This window comes from Ranitomeya imitator, chromosome 4 (genome assembly GCF_032444005.1).
Source record: "Ranitomeya imitator isolate aRanImi1 chromosome 4, aRanImi1.pri, whole genome shotgun sequence".
NCBI classification, from domain to species: Eukaryota; Metazoa; Chordata; class Amphibia; order Anura; family Dendrobatidae; genus Ranitomeya; species Ranitomeya imitator.
Window position 1 is genome coordinate 115518092 of NC_091285.1, and position 24229 is coordinate 115542320.

General features: G+C 45.3%; 1 protein-coding gene across 7 annotated transcripts in view; it reads left to right on the forward strand.

Annotated features, from left to right (window-relative positions):
* Window positions 1-24229, forward strand: part of SPDL1 (spindle apparatus coiled-coil protein 1) — a 582388-nt gene that overhangs the window by 432002 nt on the left and 126157 nt on the right. For 4 of the 7 annotated variants that reach the window (XM_069763907.1, XM_069763911.1, XM_069763912.1 and 1 more), the window contains one exon: window positions 5871-6058. In XM_069763907.1, the coding sequence (XP_069620008.1) occupies window positions 5871-6058 (188 nt within the window). Of the gene's footprint in view, window positions 1-5870; window positions 6065-24229 lie in introns of all 7 variants that reach the window. The other 3 variants (XM_069763905.1, XM_069763910.1, XM_069763906.1) reach the window with 1 other exon arrangement.

Here is a 24229-nt window from a genome sequence, read left to right on the forward strand (position 1 = left end):
GAGGCACAGCTTGTTTACAGAGGAGCAGAACACAGTGGGCTCAGCAGCATTTTTTGTGAATAACATTCTTGCCATCCCCCTTCCCCCACCTTAATCCCTGTCCTGTCAGCTGCCCTGCTCTCTCTCTCCAGGTGTCACCTCCCTCTCTGCAGGCTGTGAGTGTAGATCACAGGGACTGTGTGTGAGGGGGGAGGGGAGACACAGCAGGAGAAGCACACAGGGCAGCCTGTGAGGAGCAGAGGGTGTCCACAATATATCCAGAGGAAAAAAAAAAAGATCACATCCGCACAGCTGCAGCGAAACTAACCACCTAGCATAGCAATCGAAAAAATGCTGAGAGTCCCACACGGCAGCTCCAGTGGTGCAGTATCCAAGGAAAACAAAACGAAAAATATCCAAATGTATAAGAAGAGAGGAACGCACTCACCGGGCAGGTAAAATCCAATCCTTTATTACAGCATGGACAAACTTAGCAAGAGGGAGTGGAGGATGACGGACGACGGCCGTTTCACGCTTACGAGCGCTTCTACGGGTCCTGGCAACAGGAAGCGGGGAGATCCCTTTTCACCTGTGTTAGCTCAAGGTAAACTCCTACACGTCCTGTGTCATAGCCATCAGCTCCGCCTAACGGAGCAAAATACATGTGACTTAAAATGCATAAAAACAATGATACAAAAGACCTATTATTTCAAATACAAAGGGACCTTCATAATAATCACCTTATTTCACAAACCCTTATTTACAAAAAAACCGCCCTGTCGATTTTATCATTAAGCCCAGCAGGACCGGCCGCATTGGTGCGTATTATCCACCTGGCCTCTCTTCTCAAGAGAAGCCGGTGCCAGTCTCCTCCATGGCGTGGTGTATCCACCCGTTCTAAACCCGCAAAACGCAGCATATTTACATCACCCGCATGGACCTGTCTGACATGGGTGTTCAGGCGGGGGGCTCCCTTCCCAGTGCGAATAGAGTGCAAGTGTTCCCTAATTCTTTTAATTAGAGGTCGAATTGTTTTGCCGATATAAAAAACCTACACGGACAAAAAATGATGTAAACAACATGTGTAGTACGACATGAAATAAAGTCACGGACCTGATGGAGGATAGGACCCACCTGCACTCTATCGCCTGTAAGATGTAATTGGCAAAAATTGCACTGGCCACATCTAAAATTACCCTTAGGAATGCTGGTTACCAACCAATTATCTTTTTTTGCTTCAAAACGATTCTGCACAAGTAAATCCTTAATGTTCTTACCACGTCTACAAGCAAATAGTGGACCTTTTGCTACCATCTCCTTCAAATCAGCATCACCCCCCAGAATGTGCCAATTCTTTCTCACTGCCGACCTAATATGTGCATCCATAGGACTGTATGATGATGCTGCAATGTTAGATAGGGTCAGCGCTGGTCTAAACTCATATTTAAACTCATATAACACATGAAATCTGTTTCACATGCATTTCAAACTTGCTTATAGCAGCATGTTATGCTACATTACAGTGATTTATTAATGACCTACAAACGCGATACCTTCCCTTTAAGGCCTCGCACATTGTGTGATATAATTGTTAGTGGCATGATGAAAAAATGTTGGACATGCCTTTGATAGCTTCTAGTCGTGGATTGAAAGTGAAAGAAGTAGTATTAATTTGGAATGGACCAAATTGGTAGGATTTACTCGGGCAAGGAACAGGAATGGGAAGTTGGATAGACAGAACAATACATGTATTTCGGATAGGGTAGGGGAAATCTGTAGGGGAAAAAGGGTTAACTGTAACAATGGCTAAGCACAAAGTGCTGAGCAGCAGTGTGGAAAAACACTGTGGGGTCATGTGGAAATTGTCAGGGACAACGCAATATAATGTATAATAAGTAAAGTTAGATAAAGAAGGTGCGTTGGGTTGAGGTTGGTTAGGGTGAGCTGGATATATAAATCAACAGACTTGGGGGTATTTAAACGAATACCAGAATTTTGTATAACTGCTGGTATGGTGTGTATGGGTAAACCAGAGAGTAAGTCCGGTTAAGACCTAGTGTCACAGGAAGAAGGATTAGACAACACAGTTCTACAAGAATGGTAGCCATATTGAATACCTACATTACCAAAGTAAAAAGTAACATAGCGTAGTATAGTTCTGGATCAACAACAATACAATAGAATTTAGAACGAATCTCAGAAAGGTAACAGTATTAGGTACCAACATACCCAAAGTAAAAAGTTATATAACATAGTATAATACTTGGTCGGTAACAGTGTAATGCAATTTAGAGCAAGTCTCAGGTATTCAAATGGAGGGAGTAAAAACCAACAACATATATATTTAATATAGTCACTTATCCGTTCAGGAGATCAAATCCAGGTATCATTTTAATCAGTGTAACAGCGCCAGCCTGATAGTGCCTGTAGTTTACTTGGCAAAATCCCTGACATATTCACTTTAAGTTATTGGTTTAAACTTTGTCACCTCCAATTCATTCTTCAAACTAAGTACGTAGCCTTGTAGGGGATGGAACCACAATAAAATCCTTCTTTTGTATTTAAATATATTTGGTTGCCCCCAAAAAATAACTTTGTTGCAAATTTGCATGCTCTGTTCACCCTTGGCATGGAAAAGGTCTCTGAAAAAATATAATTTGAGAGTCCTCTGTGATATGCCTATTTAATGACTAACTGAAAAGATGGTAACAAAAAACAAGCTTTCAAGACTACTCATCTCTTCATCAGGCATAAAATAACACAAAATCTGAAGTCACATATTTTGGCACAGCATGACAAAGGAATAATGCAATAGATAAGACAAGTGACGTGAATCAGAACTATCAATATGGGAAGGGGAGAGACTGTTGTGGCAGTAAATATTGGAGCGGTTCATAGATGAGTGTGAAAGTATTATTGTCCTCTGAGGTTTGAACCAGGGTTGTGATGCCACCAAAAGGCCTGAGGAGCGCATTACTTGATGTAAAAAAGACATAATACCATGCAACGCAGTCATTCCTGCTCTGAATGTGTCAAAGGTCATCATAAGTTTGCACTCCCAGACTTTTCTGTCTCTCTGGGATGTGAAGTTACCTTTCAATAGCATCAACTTCAAGTTTATATACAAACTTATGATGACCCATTTAGAGCAGGAGTGAATGTCTCTCTTATTGCCACCAAAGTGTGGCTTTCTCATTGGTAGAATCAGCCCTACTACTCCTGACCCCTGAGGAAGCCACACTTTAGTAGAGATACACTTGGGGTTTTCCCCTCATCTAATCTTTGCCTTGTACACAGGTCTTTGTGCTACACAACTATTAATCTGTCTTTCTAAACTTAATGGCTATTTGAATGCACGGTCTTGTTGTGCTGGCAATTTATACATTTATTTTTTGATTTACAGTGGGTACAGAAAGTATTCATACCCCTTTAATTTTTTTACTCGTTGTTTCATTACAGCCATTTGTTAAATTCAAAAAAGTTCATTTTTTTCTCAATGTACACGCTGCACCCCATCTTGACTGGGGAAAAAAGCAGAAATGTAGGAATTTTTGCAAATTTATTTAAAAAAGAAAAACTGAAATATCACATGGTCAAAAGTACCGTATTCAGACCTTTGCTCAGTATTAAGTAAAAGCACCCTTTTGAGCTAGTACAGCCATGAGTCTTCTTGGGAATGATGCAACAAGTTTTTCACACCTGGATTTGGGGATCCTCTGCCATTCTTCCTTGCAGATCCTCTCCAGTTCCGTCAGATTGAATGGTGAACATTGGTGGACAGCCATTTTCAGGTCTCTCCAGAGATGCTCAATTGGGTTTAGGGTCAGGGTCAGAGTTGTTCTGAAACCACTCCTTTGTTATTTTAGCTGTGTGCTTAAGGTGAACCTAAAGCCAAGTCTAAGCCCCAGAGCACTCTGGAAGAGGTTTTCATCCAGGATATCTCTGTACTTGGCTGCATTCATGTTTCCTTCAATGACAACCAGTCGTCCTGTCCCTGCAGCTGAAACACACCCCCATAGCATGATGCTGCCACCACCATGTTTCACTGGGATTGTATTGGAAAGGTGATGAGCAGTGCCTGGTTTTCTCCACACATACTGCTTAGAATTATCACCTGGATGGACGGCCAGGTCTAGGAAGACTTCTGGTCGTTCCAAACTTCTTCCATTTAAGGATTATGGAGGCCACTGTGCACTTAAAAACCTTGAGTACTGCAGAAATTCTATTGTAACCTTGGCGAGACATGTGCCTTGCCACAATTCTGTCTCTGAGCTACTTGGCCAGTTCCTTTGATCTCATGATTATTATTTGGTCTGACATGCACTGTGAGTTGTGAGATCTTATATAGACAGATGTGTGCCTTTCCAAATCAAATCCTATCAGTTTAATTAAACACAACTGGCCTTCAATGAAGCAGGAGAACCATATCAAGGAGGATCACAAGGAAATAGACAGCATGTGACGTAAATTTGAGTGTCTGAGGAAAGGGTCTGAATACTTATGACCATGTGATATTTCAGTTTTTCTTTGTTTATTAGACTTGCAAAAATGTCTACATTTGTTTTTTTTTTTCCAGTCAAGATGGGGTGCAGACCGTACATTAATGAGAAAAAAAATAAACTTTTTTGAATCTACCAAATGGCTGCTATGAAACAGTGAAAAAAATTAAAGGGGTCTGAATACTTTCCATGCCCACTGTATAATATATTTTGTCTCTATATTGACATTCCTAGACATTTATCATTGTCACAATTTTGCATGTGTACCATTATCTTATAGGCATATGAGGTTAGCATTGGTTCTATTATGGGCATCCGCTTACAGTTTTGCTTTAATAGCCGTTGGCTTTTTAATTGTTATCATTGTGGTTTCGTTATCTCATTGTTTAAGAAATATTGAATAATTGTAGATTATCACCTTCTATTCTATTTTCGTACCTCTTTTTATTCAAGTTTTGCACTTTTTTTTCAGCATTCCTTTTAGGTGGATCCCTTGTATTTTTTGGGTGATGTCTTTCTTTTCTTCTTTATTCGTTAAGGTACCGTCACATTTAGCGACGCTGCAGCGATATAGACAACGATGTCGATCGCTGCAGCGTCGCTGGAGAGCTGTCACACAGACAGCTCTCCAGCGACCAACGATGCTGAGGTCCCTGGGTAAGCAGGGTAAACATCGGGTTACTAAGCGCAGGGCCGCGCTTAGTAACCCGATGTTTACCCTGGTTACCATTGTAAAAGTTAAAAAAAAAACACTACATACTTACATTCCTGTCGCGTCCCCCGGCGTCAGCTTCCCTGCACTGTGTTAGCGCTGGCCGGAAAGCAGAGCGGTGACGTCACCGCTGTGCTCTGCTTTACGGCCGGCCGGCGCTGACACTGGGGGACGCAGGGAAGCTGACGCTGAGGGACGTGACAGGAATGTAAGTATGTAGTGTTTTTTTTTTTTACTTTTACAATGGTAACCAGGGTAAACATCGGGTTACTAAGCGCGGCCCTGCGCTTAGTAACCCGATGTTTACCCTGGTTACCAGTGAAGACATCGCTGAATCGGCGTCACACACGCCGATTCAGCGATGTCAGCGGGAGATCAGCGACCAAAATAAAGTCCTGATCATTCCCCAGCGACCAACGATCTCCCAGCAGGGGCCTGATCGTTGGTCGCTGTCACACATAACGATTTTGTTAACGATATCGTTGCAACGTCACAAAAAGCAACTATATCGTTAACGAAATCGTTGTGTGAAGGTACCTTTAATTTATGTTGGCTCTGCATAAAGTCCAGTAAACTCCCTACTTATATTTACTGTAAGCGGTCATGAAGAAGTTAATGTTTTGGGAAGTCTGCTGGTTTAATTGTTGACTTTTTTTTTATTTTATCTCTTCTTTTTTAAGTAAGGAGATGGAGAAGCTAAAAGATGAATTATCGCTACAAAGAATGAAAGCTTTAGCAGAAAGCCATCGAGTCTTGGAGTTGGAACGGAAGCTTTTTAACACTGATAGACATCTTAAACTCTCCCAGAGTGAAAACATGAACCTTCGTATCGGCCTGGATGAACTGAGGATGAAATATGAGCCTGATGGTACAAGTAAAATTTATATACTATCTCTAAGCAAATTAAAAACGCTCAGAATAGTTAACCCCTTCCCGACCTGTGACACAGCGTATGCGTCATGAAAGTCGGTGCCAATCCGACCTGTGACGCACATGCTGTGTCACAAAATGATCGCGTCCCTGCAGATCGGGTGAAAGGGTTAACTCCAATTTCACCCGATCTGCAGGGACAGGGGGAGTGGTAGTACAGCCCAGGGGGGGTGGCTTCACCTCCCCGTGGCTGCGATCGCTCTGATTGGCTGTTTGTAATATTTCACCTTTGAAAAGTGGTGAAATATTACAATCCAGCCATGGCCAATGCTGCAATATCATCGGCCATGGCTGGAAACCCTGATCTGTAACCCCCCCACCCCACCGATCGCCCCCCCAGTCCTCCGATCAGTCCTATGCACCGCTCCACTCCCCTTCGTCCTGTGCTCCGCTCCCCCTGTGCTCCAATTCCCCCCCCCCGTGCTCCGATCCACCCCTCCCAGTCTCCGATCAACCACCCCCTCCCCCCCCCCCCGCGCTCCAATCCACCCCCCATGCTCCGATCCACCCACCCGTGCTCCTTCCCACCCCATCATACTTACCGATCCTCCTGGGGTCCGTCCGTCTTCTCCATGGGCGCCGCCATCTTCCGAAATATTCGTTCCATGTACATTTTGGTCACTGTGATAAAACCTATCACAGTGATCAAAATAAAAAAAATAGTAAATGACCCCCCCTCTTTGTCACCCCCATAGGTAGGGACAATAATAAATTTTTTTTTTTTTTCCACTAAGGTTGGGATTAGAACTAGGGTTAGGGTTTCGGTATGTGCACACGTATTCTGGTCCTCTGCGGATTTTTCTGCAGCGAATTTGATAAATCCGCAGTGCTAAACCGCTGCGGATTTACCGCGGTTTTTCTGCGCATTTCACTGCAGTTCTACAACTGCGATTTTCTATTGGAGCAGTTGTAAAACCGCTGCGGAATCCACAGAAAGAAGTGACATGCTGCGGAATGTAAACCGCTGCGTTTCCGTGCAGTTTTTCTGCAGCATGTGTACAGCGATTTTTGTTTCCCATAGGTTTACATTGAACTGTAAACTCATGGGAAACAGCTGCGGATCCGCAGCGTTTTCCGCAGCGTGTGCACATACCTTTTAGAATTAGGCTATGTGCACACGGTGCGGATTTGGCTGCGCATCCGCAGCAGATTGGCCGCTGCGGATTCGCAGCAGTGTTCCATCAGGTTTACAGTACCACGTAAGCCTATGGAAAACCAAATCCGCTGTGCCCATGGTGCGGAAAATACTGCGCGGAAACGCTGCGTTGTATTTTCCGCAGCATGTCAATTCTTTGTGCGGATTCCGCAGCGTTTAACACCTGTTCCTCAATAGGAATCCGCAGGTGAAATCCACACAAAAAACACTGGAAATCCGCGGTAAATCCGCAGGTAAAACGCAGTGCCTTTTACCCGCGGATTTTTCAAAAATGGTGCTGAAAAATCTCACACGAATCCGCAACGTGGGCACATAGCCTTAGGGTTAGGGTTGGAATTAGGGTTGTGGTTAGGGTTGTGATTAGGGTTATGGCTACAGTTGGGATTAGGGTTAGGGGTGTGTTGGGGTTAGTGTTGGAGTTAGAATTGAGGGGTTTCCACTGTTTAGGCACATCAGGGGTCTCCAAACGCAACATGGCGCCACCATTGATTCCAGCCAATCTTGTATTCAAAAAGTCAAATGGTGCTCCCTCCCTTCCGAGCCCCGACGTGTGCCCAAACAGTGGTTTACCCCCAAATATGGGGTACCAGCATACTCAGGACAAACTGCGCAACAATTACTGGGGTCCAATTTCTCCTGTTACCCTTGTGAAAATAAAAAAATGCTTGCTAAAACATCATTTTTGGGGAAAGAAAAATGATTTTTTATTTTCACGGCTCTACGTTGTAAACGTCTGTGAAGCACTTGGGGGTTCAAAGTGCTCACCACATATCTAGATAAGTTCCTTGGGGGGTCTAATTTCCAAAATGGGGTAACTTGTGGGGGTTTCTACTGTTTAGGCACACCAGGGGCTCTGCAAACGCAATGTGATGCCCGCAGAGCATTCCATCAAAGTCTGCATTTCAAAAGTCACTACTTCCCTTCTGAGCCCCGAAGTGTGCCCAAGCAGTGGTTTTACCCTCACACATGGGGTATCAGCGTACTCAGGAGAAACTGGACAACAACTTTGGGGTCAAATTTCTCCTGTTACCCTTGGGAAAATAAAAAATTGCGGGCTAAAAAATAATTTTTGACAAAAGAAAAAAAACATTTTTATTTTCATGGCTCTGCGTTATAAACTTCTGTAAAGCACTTGGGGGTTAAAGTGCTCGCCACACATCTAGATTAGTTCCTTTGGGGGTCTAGTTTCCAAAATGGGGTCATTTGTGGGGGATCTCCAATGTTTAGGCACACAGCGGCTCTCCAAACGTGACATGGTGTCCGCTAATGATTGGAGCTAATTTTCCATTTAAAAAGCCAAATGGCGTGCCTTCCCTTCCGAGCCCTGCTGTGCGCCCAAACAGTGGTTTACCCCCACATATTGGGGTATCAGCGTACTCAGGACAAACTGGACAACAACATTTGGGGTCCAATTTCTCCTATTACCCTTGGCAAAATAGGAAATTCCAGGCTAAAAAATCATTTTTGAGGAAAGAAAAATTATTTTTTATTTTCATGGCTCTGCGTTATAAACTTCTGTGAAGCACCTGGGGGTTTAAAGTGCTCAATATGCATCTAGATAAGTTCCTTGGGGGGTCTAGTTTCCAAAATGGGGTCAATTGTGGGGGAGATCCAATGTTTAGGCACACAGGGGCTCTCCAAACGCGACATGGTGTCCGCTAACGATGGAGATAATTTTTCATTCAAAAAGTCAAATGGCGCTCCTTCCCTTCCGAGCCTTACCATGTGCCCAAACAGTGGTTTACCCCCACATGTGAGGTATCGGTGTACTCAGGAGAAATTGCCCAACAAACTTTAGGATCCATTTTATCCTGTTGCCCATGTGCAAATGAAAAAATTGAGGCTAAAAGAATTTTTTTGTGAAAAAAAAGTACTTTTTCATTTTTACGGATCAATTTGTGAAGCACCTGGGGGTTCAAAGTGCTCACTATGCATCTAGATAAGTTCCTTGGGGCGTCTAGTTTCCAAAATGGGGTCACTTGTGGGGGAGCCCCAATTTTTAGGCACACAGGGGCTCTCCAAACGCGACACTTTCCCTGCCACTGCTTGATATTACCTGAGTCCGGCCACACTGCGCTAGCACAGTCTATTAAGGCTTCAGACAGAACGACGCATCCAGCATTATGTTATAGATATATAGACCTATAGATATTGTGACAAAGTCACTGACAAAGTGCTGGAGGTGAGATATGTTTCACTGAGGCTAATGGTTTCAGTGATGTAAAAACCCAGAAGTTTTCCTCCAGCACATTAAGTGTTGGAAGGGATTAAATAATAGTTTTTTGATAGGCTGTGTTTTTGTGGACAACCGTAGAGCGGGTGGGAGGTTGTCCATCTCATGACCACCCCAGGGCGTGGTCTGGAGCTTAAACAGTCGGCCTCCAGAGGCAGTCAGTGTTCAGTAGGGCAGGAGAAAGGATCTCCAGTGCTTTATGTCTCGCCAAGGAAAAGCTGAACCATTGTATGGTTGTTATCCTTAGTAGGTGGATCCCCAGAGATGCAGAGACTGTACTCCATATTGTTTTATTTACTTGTTTTGCCCAAAAGGCTGTATTTATTTTCACTTCCTGTTTCTATGCCACTTGTATAATAAACCAACAGAAGATTTAAAGGGGCAGTGTACCTGTGTCTACCTCTATGTGCCAGCAAATGAGCCGATCTACCACAGTTGGTGCTAGAAGTGTGTGCATGGTCCCCAGGAAGTAGGTGTGACTACTGTAAACAAACCGCATGTCCTGGGTGAAGGTGGCTAGAGGGATGGAAGAACAGTCAGACAAAATGGAGGAGCTGATCAAAAGCAAGCAGCAGCAACAGCAGTAGCATTGAGAGCAGTAGCAGCGCCAAGCACGTCAGTACTGGGAGCAGCAGCAGGTACAGCATGAGGCAAACTCCTGATGCAGCAGATCCAACAGCAGCAAAGGCAGAAGGAACTCCTGGTGGGAGATGTCCGCAGCCAAGAAACTGCCCTTCCCCCACATCAAGATGATGACACATACGTCCGGAAGGCGGTAGGACAAGCGATGCAAAAGATGACCCGGGGGATGATGTGGAAGCATTAACTGTTTTTGAGCTGGTAGCAGACCAAGAGAAACTACTGCCAGATCAGTGGGTGGAGGTGCTGGCCCCCTATCTAACTGGCAAGACCCAGAAGGCTTATTATGACCTGGCCTTACAAGATGCTCGAGAATATGACAAACTAAGAACTGAGATACAAGCATGCTCAGGGGCGACTGTCTGAGCGCAAAAGGTCCCATTTTGCCATGAACCTTGTAGCAGGGCTGTTGAGTCGATAAGCCAAACCTCCAACACCGACTCCTCAATTCCCATGACCACAACTCCGACTCCCTCATACATGGCTCGTGTTTGAGATTAAGTGATAAATCTACTGTAGTAAAATGGTAACATCAGGCTTTCAATCATTATTATGATACAATGATCAAGCCATTTAGATAGAACATAAAATATATTTATTGGAAAACAACTTTAGAACAAAAAACCTTTGCATATTTACCATTTATTATACACTGAAAAAACAAAACCAACAGGACCCGTAGAAGCGCAAGGGAGCGCAAAACGGCAGTCGTACGATTTTTTTTTTCTTATTCTTTTGTATTCTTGCCTGTGAGTGGCTTGCACCGTGCAGTAAACCCTCTGTATTTACTTTCATGCTGTCTTCTTTATGGTAGATTAGGATATCGATATGCCTGCCACCTGGAGAGTGTTGTTCACTTGGTTGGCTGTTGTGAAGGGGTTTCTCTTCACCATGGAGATTATTCTGCGATCATCCACCACTGTTGTCTTCCGTGGGCGCCCAGGTCTTTTTGCATTGATGAGTTCACCAGTGCTTGCTTTCTTTTTCAGTATGTACCAAACTGTAGATTTTGCCACTCCTAATATTGTAGCAATTTCTCAGAAGGGTTTTTTCTGTTTTCGCAGCTTAAGCATGGCTTGTTTCACCTGCATGGAGAGCTCCTTTGACCGCATGTTTACTTCACAGGAAAACCTTCCAAATGCAAGCACCACACCTCAAATCAACTCCAGGCCTTTTATCTGCTTAATTGAGAATGCCATAACGAAGGGATTGCCCATACCTGTCCATGAAATAGCCTTGGGGTCAATTGTCCAATTACTTTTGGTCCCTTTAAAACAGGGTGGCACATATTAAGGAGCTGAAACTCCTAAACCCTTCATCCAATTTTAATGTGGATACCCTCAAATGAAAGCTGAAACTCTGAACTTCAACTGCATCTGAATTGTTTTGTTTAAAATTCATTGTGGTAATGTCTATAACCAAAATTGGAAAAATGTTGTCTCTGTCCAAATATATATGGACGTAACTGTATCTCGGCATCCCATAGGTATTCGGTAAGTATGATGAGTAGGCAAGGAAAGCCGCAACATTCAAATACCATCAAAGGGTAAGACAGGTCCTGAAGAGCCAGCTCAATGGGAAGAATACAATTTGCGCCATCAATACATATGCCCTGCCAGTTATCAGATACCTTGCTGGCATAGTGTGCTGGACAAAAGAGATGGAAGCTGCAGATGTGAAGACATGAAAGCTCCTAACAATGCATGGAGGTCTCCACCCTAAGTTTAACATCCAAAGATTGTATACCAACAGAAAAGAGGGTGTTCAAGGCTTGTATAAGCATGCAAGCCACCATCACGGATGAAACAATTAGTAATCAGGAATATATCATAAAAATGACACCAAAAGATAAGAAGAGAGAGAGCCTAAGGTAGCAACAACACCAGATCTGGAAGGAAGAACAGGAATATGAAGCACCATGGCAAGACAAGCTGCTGCATGGGATGTGCCATCGACAGATAATGGAAGTGGCTGACCTGGAGAAAACCTACCAATGGCTAGAGAAAGCCGGACTCCGAGACTGCACAGAGGCACAAATCATAGCTGCACAAGAGCAAGCACGAAGTACCAGATCCATAGAAGCAGGAATAGACCACACAAGACAAGACCCAAGGTGCAGACTATGCAAAGAAACCTCAGAAACAGTCCAACAGATAGTGGCAGAATGCTGCAAAATGCAAGCAGGAACAGCTTATACTAAACGCCACCACCAAGTAGCTGGAATTGTATACAGGAACATCTGCACAGTATATGGACTAAGTCTCCCTAAGTCCAGTTGGGAGACTCCAGAAAAAGTGGTGGAGAATGAAAGGGCTAAAATCCTGAGGGACTTCAAGATCCAGCAGGATAAGCAGGTGTTGGCTAAGGCTACTTTCACAAATCAGGTTTTTTCATTCCAACACATTACGGTTATTTTTAGAAAAAACGGAACTGGCGAAAATAAAAACCGGAACAGTTTTTTTCCCATTCACTTGTATTATTGCTGGATTGCGCCACATGGCCCAGCGTTCCTTTTTTTTTTTTCCGCATTTTTGATTCCGGCGTCTGGAAAAAAACGTCTACAGTAACGTTTTTTGTCTGTGGTGAGAAAAATTGAATTATTCTTACCGTTAATTCGGTTTCTAGGAGACTTCCACGACAGCCACAGGAGGTTGTCTCCATACCCTAATGGGGGACAGGAAGCACAAGAGGTTAAAAACCCCTCCCACTTCCCATTAACCAGTGACTTACAACTGAACCCATAGCACCGGTTACCTTTAGGTTCTCAGACTAAATATCCAAGAACATCAGGAGGGAATTAATGCTGTCGTGGAAGGCTCCTAGAAACCGAATTAACCTTAAGAATAATTCTATTTTCTCTAGCAGCCTTCCACGACAGCCACAGGAGGAATGCCAACCAATTCTGAATTTAGGGAGGGACCACAGCCTGAAGAACCTTTCGGCCAAAGGCAAGATCCCGATTGGACCAGAAGTCCAATCTATAATGCTTAGTAAATGTGTGTAGAGAAGACCATGTTGCAGCCCTGCAAATCTGCTCTGTTGAAGCGCCATCCCTTTCAGCCCAAGAGACGGAAGTAGATCTGGTGGAATGAGCCTTTGGGCCCGTAGGAATTGCAATATTCTGAGCTAGGTATGCTTCAGTAATGGCCTTCTTTATCCAGTTGGCAATGGTACTCTTCGCTACCTTCTTGCCCTTGTTTCGGCCAGATAGATGAACGAAGAGATTTTTGTCAATTCTGAAGGATTTGGTTTGTTCCAGGTAGTATAACACTATACGTCGAACATCCAATGTATGAAATCTGTGTTCCTCCGGGTTTGAAGGATTGTGACAGAACCATGGAAGGACTACATCCTGTGATCGATGAAATTCTGACACTACCTTCGGAAGGAAACATGTATCTGGTCGGAACACAATGGAATCGTCTCTAATAGTAAGATAAGGTTCTCTAATTGAGAGGGCTTGTATTTCCCCCACTCGTCTTGCAGTAGAAATTGCAACTAAAAAGGCAGTCTTGCAGGACAGAAGCTGCGAGGAGCAAGATGATAATGGTTCAAATGGAGGAGCCGTAAGGCCCTTTAGAACTACGTTTAAGTCCCATGATGGCACAAAGATTTGTTTTCTTGGACAATGCCTTGATGCTGCGACCATAAACCTTTTTATCCAACGATGTCCTTCAAGCTCTTGGTCGAAGACAGAACTCAAAGCTGACACTTGGACCTTTAAGGTACTTGGCTTCAGCCCCAACTCCAATCCTTTTTGTAGAAAGTCTAATATTTGTGAGATATTAGGATGGAAAGGGTCAGGATTATGAGGATGACACCACGAGGAGAATCTCTTCCATATTTTGCTATATATAGCATTGGTGACAGGTTTTCTAGATTTCTGTAAAGTAGAGATTACTGACTCCGAAAGACCTTTAGCTCTTAGTACCTGGGCTTCAATAGCCAGGCTGCCAGCTTGAACTTTTGCGGCTCCGGATGATAAAAGGGGCCCTGGCAGAGTAGATCCTCTGATGTTTGGAGAAAGACCGGACATTCCACCTTGAGTTCTCTGATGAGGTGATACCAACTTCTCTTTGGCCATGCCGGAGCTACTAGAATAGTCTGGACCTGATCGCCTCGGATCTTCCGGAGGGTCTTTGCAAGCAACGGTATTGGAGGAAACACGTACGCTAGACGGAATCTCCATGAATGAGCAAAGGCGTCTACTCCCTGAGACCTGTCCCTGGGGTCTAAAGAGAAGTAGTTCTCGACCTGTGCTTTCTGACCTGATGCTAGGAGATCTGTCGGGAAGTCCCCATCTGTCCGTCAACATTCTGAAAACATCTGCCTTCAGGCTCCATTCTCCTGGATGCAAGTCGCGACGACTCAGGAGATCTGCATGAGTATTTACTGATCCCTTGAGGTGTATTGCTGATAGAGAGAGGAGATGTTTCTCTGCCCAGCAAAAAATTCTGTTCGATATTGTCTTCAAATGATTGAACTTCGAGCTCCCCTGGTGCTTTAGATGTGCCACAGTCGTCATATTGTCTGAGTAAACTCTGACATGTTGACCTAAAATAAGACTGCTGGAGGCCAGAAGGGCCCTCTCCACTGCCATCAATTCTCTGAAGTTGGAGGACCTGGAGCTTTCTTTCTGATTCCAGAGACCCTGGAACGGGATCTGCGAGACAACTGCTCCCCAACCTCTTTGACTGGCATCTGTTGTCACTGTCACCAGTGGATCTTGTATCCAGTCTACTCTCCTTAGCAGGTTTTTTTGGATCGCCCACCAGGTTAACGAGGCTTTTACCTTCCCTGGAGTGTACACTCTTCTGTTCAAGGAATTTGGATTTCCGTTCCAATTTCCTAGGATGTGTGTCTGCAGAACTCTGGAGTGTCTTTGAGCCCACTGGACTGATTGTATACAGGCCGTCATCGACCCCAGAAGAGACATTGAAGTCCGCAGAGTCGGAGACCGTTGTTTCTTGAAGTCCAGGATCTTGGATATCAGGTTCCTCTGGTGTTCCTCTGGTAGGAAAGATTTTTGATTTTCCGAGTCCAAAAGGACTCCGAGAAATTTTATCACCTTTGATGGTAATAGTTGGTACTTGCTTAGATTGGGTATCCAACCCAAAAGCTGTAAGATATCCAAAGTTTTGGAGATCCTCTGATTGAGAATTTCGGCTGAAGGACCAATTACTAAAAGGTCGTCCAAGTATGGCACTATAGCGACGTCTTGGTTCCTGATGTGAGCTACAGCTTCTGCGATGACTCTGGAGAAAACCCTTGGGGCCGAGGAGATCCCGAAGGGAAGAACATTGTATTGGAAGTGTAGGACCTTTTGATTGATTTGGACCGCAAATCTTAGGTATTTCCTGTGGCGAGGATGCATTGGAATATGGAAATAGGCATCTTTGAGATCTATTGTCGCCATATAGGAATGAGGAGCTGTTTTTACTGACTCCATTTTGAATTTGCGGTAAGTTATGTATTTGTTGAGAGCTTTTAGATTTATTATAATCCAAGCCTGCCCGGAAGGCTTTTTTACCATGAAGATACGGGAATAGTGACCTTCCCCCTGCTAGTTTACCGGGATCACGGAAATAGCTCTCAAGTCTAGTAAGTCCTGTATTCCTGCCATCATCAGTTTTTGAGTCTCCCGAGATGACGGGGAGGTGACTCTTAAGATCCTGGGAGGAGGCGCATCGAACTCTATGAGAAGACCCTGCTGGATTACACTTACTACCCAAGGGCTGTTCGAGATATTTTGCCAACTGAGAACAAAGTTCGAAAGCCTCCCCCCCCCACAGGATCGGAGTCATTGTTTTTCCTGCTGAGTTTGTTGGGGAATAAGGATATTCTTGGGTTTCCCCTTAGCATAACTCCACCTCCCGGTTTTCCCTTTACCCTGGGAGGGCTGGGGCTGGGAGGGTCGAAAAAAACGCTTCCTGGGAGGTCTTTGTTTAGGAAGAGTTTTCTTTCGGTCCGTGGCTTTCTCTAGGATGTCATCCAGTGAGGGCCCAAACACATATAATCACCCTTAAAGGGGATAGAACATAGTTTTATTTTTGAGGTGACATCTCCACTCCACATTTTTAGCCAGAGAGCCCTTCTGGCTGAATTCGTTTGGACTAGGGATCTGGCGGCCACACGGATAGACTCTAGTGAGGCGTCTGCAAGGAACCCAGTTGCTCTATGTAAAATAGGCAAGGAATCCAATACTTCTTCTCGCGGGGTACCCTGAGAGATGTGGTTTTCCAGCTCTTCTATCCAACGGAAGAGAGAGCGGGCCACGCAGGTGGATGCGATATTGAATCTGAGGGCCGATGTAGACGTTTCCCAGGACTTTTTGAGAAGGCTCTCAATCTTCCTATCCAAGGGGTCCTTTAATTGGGAAGAATCTTCGAACGGCAGAGCCGTCTTCTTAGCCACTCTAGCCACCTGAACATCTATTTTGGGGATGTTCCATTTGAGTGAATCCTCATCTAGAGGAAACCGTTTTTTAAAGTCCGAAGGAGTGGATAGCCGTTTCTCAGGTAGTTCCCACTCATTGTTAATCATGTCTGATACTTCTATGTACGGGGAAACCTGGTTGCTTTTCGGAATGTATACCGATTAACTCGTCTTGCATAGACTGAGGAACTGGTTCCTCCTTTAGCCCATAGTATTCCTCACTGCAGACACCAATTCCTCAATGTATTCAGAGGAAAACAGATATTTCCTGACTTCCGCAGATTTATGGGGTAACACATCTTCCCATTTGACTGAAGATGATGTATAAGACTCTTCAGACTCTGACCCGGAATATTCCTGGATTTTCCTCTTTTTGGGAAGTGATGGACCAGGTGAGGATGGTAGTGGTGGTGGAGGGGGGGCGAGCGTGGCCAAAGAGGTTTGAACCTCTTGTCTAACCAGGGAGCGAATTTCTTCAATTAATGAAGGGTGTTCCGCCCGGACTATTTTATCCGTACAAGGTTGGCACAGCTTTTACTCCCAATTTAAGGGCATTTTCACACTACAGGTAGCGCATTTGCGTTTAGTAGTAGTTCTAGGGCCAGGCTTGACTCCCTGCAATGAGAGAGGAAGCGGCGTAAGAAGGTATACATAAAACTACCTTTGAATGGGACCCATCTCTGCCACACTTACAGGGGCTTGAGGAGCGCTGGGCTCTGCAGCTGCAGGGCAAGACGAATCCATGCTTACAGCAGGCTTACCTGAGACGTCTTCGCAGCTTATATAGAAAATAAGACTGCACCAGCGTGTGGCAATTAGCCGCCCCTCTCCCTCTGTGGTCCTAGGCAGGCGTGCGAGGGTGCAGCGTGCCTCACACGCCGTTCAGTAGTCCATTTTGCTGGACAGTATCGCTCCTATGCAGGAGCGCCAACCCGGAAGTAGAAGGCACCATGTGACTTCCGGGTCGCCGAACAGCACGCACAGGAGGGGGAGATGCCGGAGAGCTCAGGGAGGCTTCCGGGATGGGCTCACCGGTCCGCTTTACCTCGCAAGGGGAGCGCAGGAGGACCGGGAAACGCGGTCCCGAATCCGAAGAGACGGGAGCAAGAACCAGAGGAGGAAGCCCCAGGGGCCCGACCACCAATGCCTGGCAGAAAATAAAAAACACAGGTACACTGCAGAGCCGGCCGCGCAGAGCACCAGAAACCTCTCCATGCCCCATGGGGGACAGGAAAGACACTGGTTAATGGGAGGTGGGAGGGGTTTTTAACCTCTTGTGCTTCCTGTCCCCCATTAGGGTATCCCCATTAGGGTATGGAGACAACCTCCTGTGGCTGTCGTGGAAGGCTGCTAGAGAAAACGGAAGTGCTGGAGTCGGCACTTCCGGCTTTTCGTGACAATGCATGTCTATGGACGCCGAAATGCGCCGGATCCGTAAAAAGGCAGATCCTGCAGCCTGATCCGTTTTTTTTTTTTTTCATCTGAGCATGCTCAGAACCTATTGGCCTGCCCCCAGGACACATATATAAAACAATGCCATTGAGGCCCTCACTCATTTCCAGCCATGCTGCCAACCAGAGAGCCAACACCCAGTAAAGAGCCTGCCCTGCCAGCCTGAGAGCCTGCCCTGCCAGCCTGAGAGCCTGCCCTGAGAGCCTGCCCTGCCTGCCTGAGAGCCTGCCCTGCCTGCCTGAGAGCCTGCCCTGCCTGCCTGAGAGCCTGCCCTGCCTGCCTGAGAGCCTGCCCTGCCAGCCTGAGAGCCTGCCCTGCCAGCAGAAAGGCTGCCAGCTATCAGCCATGTCTTCTTCTGGGAGCCCTCCCCCGCGTTGGCAGCGCACTGAGGTAAATATATATTTCTTTTATTGATTTTTTTTTTGTCTCTCTCTCTCTCTCTCTCTACCTACAAGCACATAATTTTTGTTATTTTTCTTGTAGTGTTCGGATTCTGGTGCTCGATCCAGAGGTCCTCCCAGTGGCTCTCAGGGTCGTCGGTGTGAGAGTGCGGGCGGCCGTCATATCGTGTAAGCACCTTTTTTTTTTCTTTTTTTTTTTTTCATATTGTTTTGAATCTAATTTTTTTTTTTTTGTGCTTTAACAGGCTTCACAGCGTGCTCCAGATTCGGACGCTGAGGAGGTCGGACTCAATATTGATCCCCTGATCGATCTCATAAGAGACAGGGAGCCGCTGTGGAACATGGGTGACCGCCGCAATGCTGATGTCATAGTGACCCGTCGACTATGGGAGCAAGTCTGCCAACAGCTTGTAGACAACTGGGAGGACCTCGATGTTCGGGCCCAGAATCAAGCACGTAAGTATACACAGTTCAGTTATGTTGATGGATTCAAAGAATTGTATCCTAACCAATTTGTGTTTCTCCTTTTTTTTCTTTTTTTTTTACGGTTGAGGGTATTGTCAAGCGGTGGTGGTCGATCAGGGATCGCTGTAAGAAGTGGATCTGGAGGACGCAGGAGCAGATACAAATATGCCCAAGCCCTGTCGTTCCTAAGGTCAACGATGGTGAGCTGAAGGTAAATATTACCCACCCCATTTAATAACGAATGTTTTACATGTCTAACCCTCTTTTGCTGTTTCAGCCAGGGCCATTCAATATCAGTATATTAATTTTTTTTTTTCTCTTTCTTCCTCAGCTCCGTCGGGAGCCTGCAGCTAAGTTGAACCCTTCTAGGGCGATACCTCAGGATTCCGCCACCAAGGGACACTTCGACAGTTCCGACCCCTCTGCACCTTCCCAGCCTTCCCACACATCTGATCCCTCGGTACCATCCACCAGCGCTGGAGCATCCTGGCCGGCTCCATTGCATGAATCTGCTGGTGAGGATATATCTTTTCCTGTAACCCCACCCCTCTGCTGCTGCCACCTCTAGTACACCTGTGTCTTTGGGGCGGCAGAGGGGTCGGGTACAGAGCTATGCGCCCGAGTTCTTGCACCTGAATGCATCCTTCCAGAACTGTCTCAAAGTTTTGTCCGAGCAAATGGTTGCAGGTTTCAATTTGATAAATAAAAGCATTCTCAAGTTGCATACACTTCTGATACGGATGCATTCAGAGGCAAGTCAGTCACCGAACCACACTTTTTTCCGGTCGGTACTCGAGCGCATGGATAAGCTATGTCCTGATCAGCAGATGCAAGTAATGGAAGGATGCCAGTCTGCTGTAGCGCTCGTGACCTCCCAAACCACCACACCTGCCCCACCTCCTACACCCGAACCTCCTTTAGACACTGTTTAGCGAGACCGCTAAGTCTTCTGGGTAATTTCGTAATGCATCTCCGGGAACGGAAGATGGCGGCCGGCTCTGCGGACAACGGAGGGTGAGTATAGCAGGTTTTTTTTTTTATTATTATTTTTAACATTACATTTTTTATTATTGATGCCGCATAGGCAGCATTAATAGTAAAAAGTTGGGGACACACAGGGTTAATAGCGGCAGTAACGGAGTGCGTTACCCGCGGTATAACGCGGTCCGTTACCGCCGGCATTAACCCTGTGTTAGCGCTTAGCGGTGACCGGAGGGGTGTATGCGGGCGCCGGGCAGTGACTGCAGGGAGTAAGGAGCAGCCATTTTCTTCCGGACTGTGCCCGTCGCTGATTGGTCGTGGCTGTTTTGCGGCGACCAATCGGCGACTTGAATTTCCATGATGGAGGCCGCGGCCAATGAATATCCGTGACAGACAGAAGGACAGACAAACTGAAGTGACCATTAGACAATTATATAGTAGATAATATATAAAGCTGAATGTGTGTGTGTGCATGTGTGTATGTCCGGGATTGGCATCTGAACCGTCGCAGCTACAGCCAAAAAATTTTGCACAGTCACACGTCTGGACCCTGAGAGCGTCATAAGCTATGTTATGAGGCGACATTTTTACCCCTCGCGTTCCAATTCACCAAACAATTTTGCCCCTATCTACATAATGGGGAAAAAGTGAAAGGAAAAGTGTTGGAGGCAAATTGACAGCTGCCAGATGTGAACAAGGGGGACTTAAAGAATGAGAGCGATGGCGCCAAAGAGTATATACCATACAGTTGCTAAGGTGGGGCCCCGATATGGGATACTCACCACACACGGGGATATGAACACACACACAAAAAGCGCCACACACTACCACGTGCTTGAACACATATCACCCTCAGCACACTTTTCACCACACATACACCAACCTCGCCACATAAAAGTCGAAAGACAAAAGTCGCCGCTCAAAACTCGCCACATGCAAAACTAGGCTCACGCAAAACTCGCCTCATGGAAAACTCGCCACACGCAAAACTTGCACTATATATATATATATATATATATATATATATATGTATATATATATATATATATATATATATATATATATATACAGTATATATATATATATATATATATGTATATATATATTTATATATATATATACACATATATATATATATATATATATATATATATATATATATATATATATATATATATATACACATATATACATACATACATACACTAGATGGTGGCCCGATTCTAACGCATCGGGTATGTAAAAGTATGCATGTCCACGTAATATATTGCCCAGCCACATAGCATATTGCCCAGCCACGTAGCATATTGCCCAGCCACGTAGCATATTGCCCAGCCACGTAGCATATTGCCCAGCCACGTAGCATATTGCCCAGCCACATATCATATTGCCCAGCCACGTATCATATTGCCCAGCCATGTAGCATATTGCCCAGCCACGTAGCATATTGCCCAGCCACGTAGCATATTGCCCAGCCACGTAGTATATTGCCCAGCCATGTAGTATATTGCCCCGTGACGTAGTATATTGCACAGCGACGTAGTATACAGAACGGAGCCACGTAGTATATTTCCCAGTTACGTAGTATATTGCCCAGTCACGTATGTCACAGGTTAAAAAATAAAAAAAATAAACATACCTAACGATCCGAGGGCCCCTTGTAGTTCTAACATACTCAGCATTCTCATCGCTGCTCCTCAGCGTCCCGTCTCTCTGCCTCCTGGGATCCAACGGCGCTGTGCCGATGGGTGCGCGCCTGCCGCCATCTTCCGTTCCCAGGATGCTTTGCGAAATTACCCAGATGACTTAGCGGTCTCGCTAGACCGCTAGGTCTTACGGGTAATTTCGCAAAGCATCGCTGGAAAAGGAAGATGGCGGCAGGCTCGAGCGGACAATGGAGGGTGAGTATAGCAGGTGTTTTTTTTTTTTTTTTACGATTTTTAACATGACTTTTTTTTTTACTATTGATGCCGCATAGGCAGCATCAATAGTAAAAGGTTGGGGACACACAGGGTTAATAGCGGCGGTAACGGAGTGCGTTACCCGCGGCATAACGCGGTCCATTACCGCCGGCATTAACCCTGTGTTAGGGGTGACCGGAGGGGAGTATGGAGCGGGCGCCGGGGACAGTGACTGCGGGAAGCATGGAGCGGGCGCTGGGGACAGTGACTGCGGGAAGCATGGAGCGGGCACTGGGGGCAGTGACTGCGGGAAGCATGGAGCGGGCACTGGGGGCAGTGACTGCGGGAAGCATGGAGCAGGCGTTGGGGGCAGTGACTGCGGGAAGCATGGAGCGGGCGCTGGGGACAGTGACTGCGGGAAGCATGGAGCGGGCGCTGGGGACAGTGACTGAGGGAAGCATGGAGCGGGCGCTGGGAGCAGTGACTGCGGGAAGCATGGAGCAGGCGCCGGGGACACTGCGGGGAGTATGGAGCGGAGCGCCGGGGACACTGACTGCGGGGAGCGGAGATAATGGAGCGGATCGCCGGGGACACTGCGGGGAGTAAGGAGCTGCCATTTTCTTCCGGACTGTGTCCGTCGCTGATTGGTCGCGGCAGCCATGACAGGCAGCTGGCGAGACCAATCAGCGAATGAATAACCGTGACAGGGCAGACAGAAAGACGGAAGTGACCCTTAGACAAATATGAGATATGGATTGAGTAAACGTCACATTTTTTTCACCTTGAAAAGGACTTGGAGTGCTGCCTTCTTTTGCTTATTTTGTATACATGTTGGGTAGATGAGTGGACCATTCTACCCAGGAGGCCAGGCACCCACCGATGAGCATTGTGCTGTTCCAATTTTTCCTGAATCTCTATATAGAGAGAGAGATATATGTATGTATAGAGGTGTGTGTGTATATATAGAGAGAGAGAGAGAGAGAGAAAACCAACCAGCACTCCCAATGTGAACACATGCAAGCTGCAATCTGTATTATATAGATATAAAGAAACACAGCAGCACATGTATATGAATCTAGGCCATGTGAAAACACAGACAAATATTCGATATGAATCATACTACTCAAAAATATTTTTTCATAAAATTTTTTTCAAAAAATGTTTTTCATAAAACTTAGTTATAGATAAAATGAAGATTCTTAGCGCATAAATTGGCCAATTCATGTGTACCCATCAACCACGGCAAGGTGATCTCCCTCTGATGGGTCCTACTCTACTGTACATGCCACTCTTGGGCCACCAGCCTGCAACTTAGGACAAACATGTCACTCTGGGCTAAACCCTTTTTATGAAAAAATATTTTTGAGTAGTATGATTCATATCGAATATTTGTCTGTGTTTTCACATGGCCTAGATTCATATACATGTGCTGCTGTTTCTTTATATCTATATTTATATATATATATATATATATATATATATATATATATATATATATATATATATATATATATATATATGTATATATATATATATATATATATATATATATATATATATACCATACATACATGGCAGAAATTAAGAGACCACTGCACAGTTTTATAAGCATCAGCTTCTCTACATGTCTGACTTCCATTCCAGTGTCAGTTGAATTCCAACCTGAGTAGACCTCATTCTAGATAATGAACCAAATCTTATTTAAAGAAGGAAAGTACCGTATATACTCGAGTATAGGCCGACCCGAGTATAAGCGGACCCCCCTAATTTTGCCACAGAAAACTGTGAAAACTTATTGACTCGAGTATAAGCCTAGGGTAGGAAATGCAGCAGCTACCGGTGAATTTCAAAAATAAAAATAGATGCTCCATACCGTTCATTATTGCCCCATAGATGCTCCATATAAAGCTGTGCCCCATATAATGCTCTGCACTGTTCATTATGGCCCCATAGATGTTCCATAGAAAGCTGTGCCATATAGAATGCTCTGCACCGTTCATTATTGCCCCATAGATGCTCCACATAAAGCTGTGCCATATATAATGCTCTGCACCGTTGGCCTCATAGATGCTCCATATAAAGCTGTGCCACATATAATGCTCTGCACCGTTCATTATGGCCCCATAGATGCTCCATATAAAACTGCCATATATAATGCTCTGCACCATTCATTATGGCCCCATAGATGCTCCACATAAAGCTGTGCCATGTGGAATGCTCTGCATAGCTCATTATGGCCCCATAGATGCTCCACATAAAGCTGTGCCATATGGAATGCTCTGCACCGTTCATTATGGCCCCATAGATGCTCCACATAAAGCTGTGCCATATGGAATGCTCTGCACCATTCATTATGGCCCCATAGATGCTCCACATAAAGCTGCGCCCCATATATAATGCTCTGCACTAGGGTTGAGCGAAATGGATCGTTCATTTTCAAAAGTCG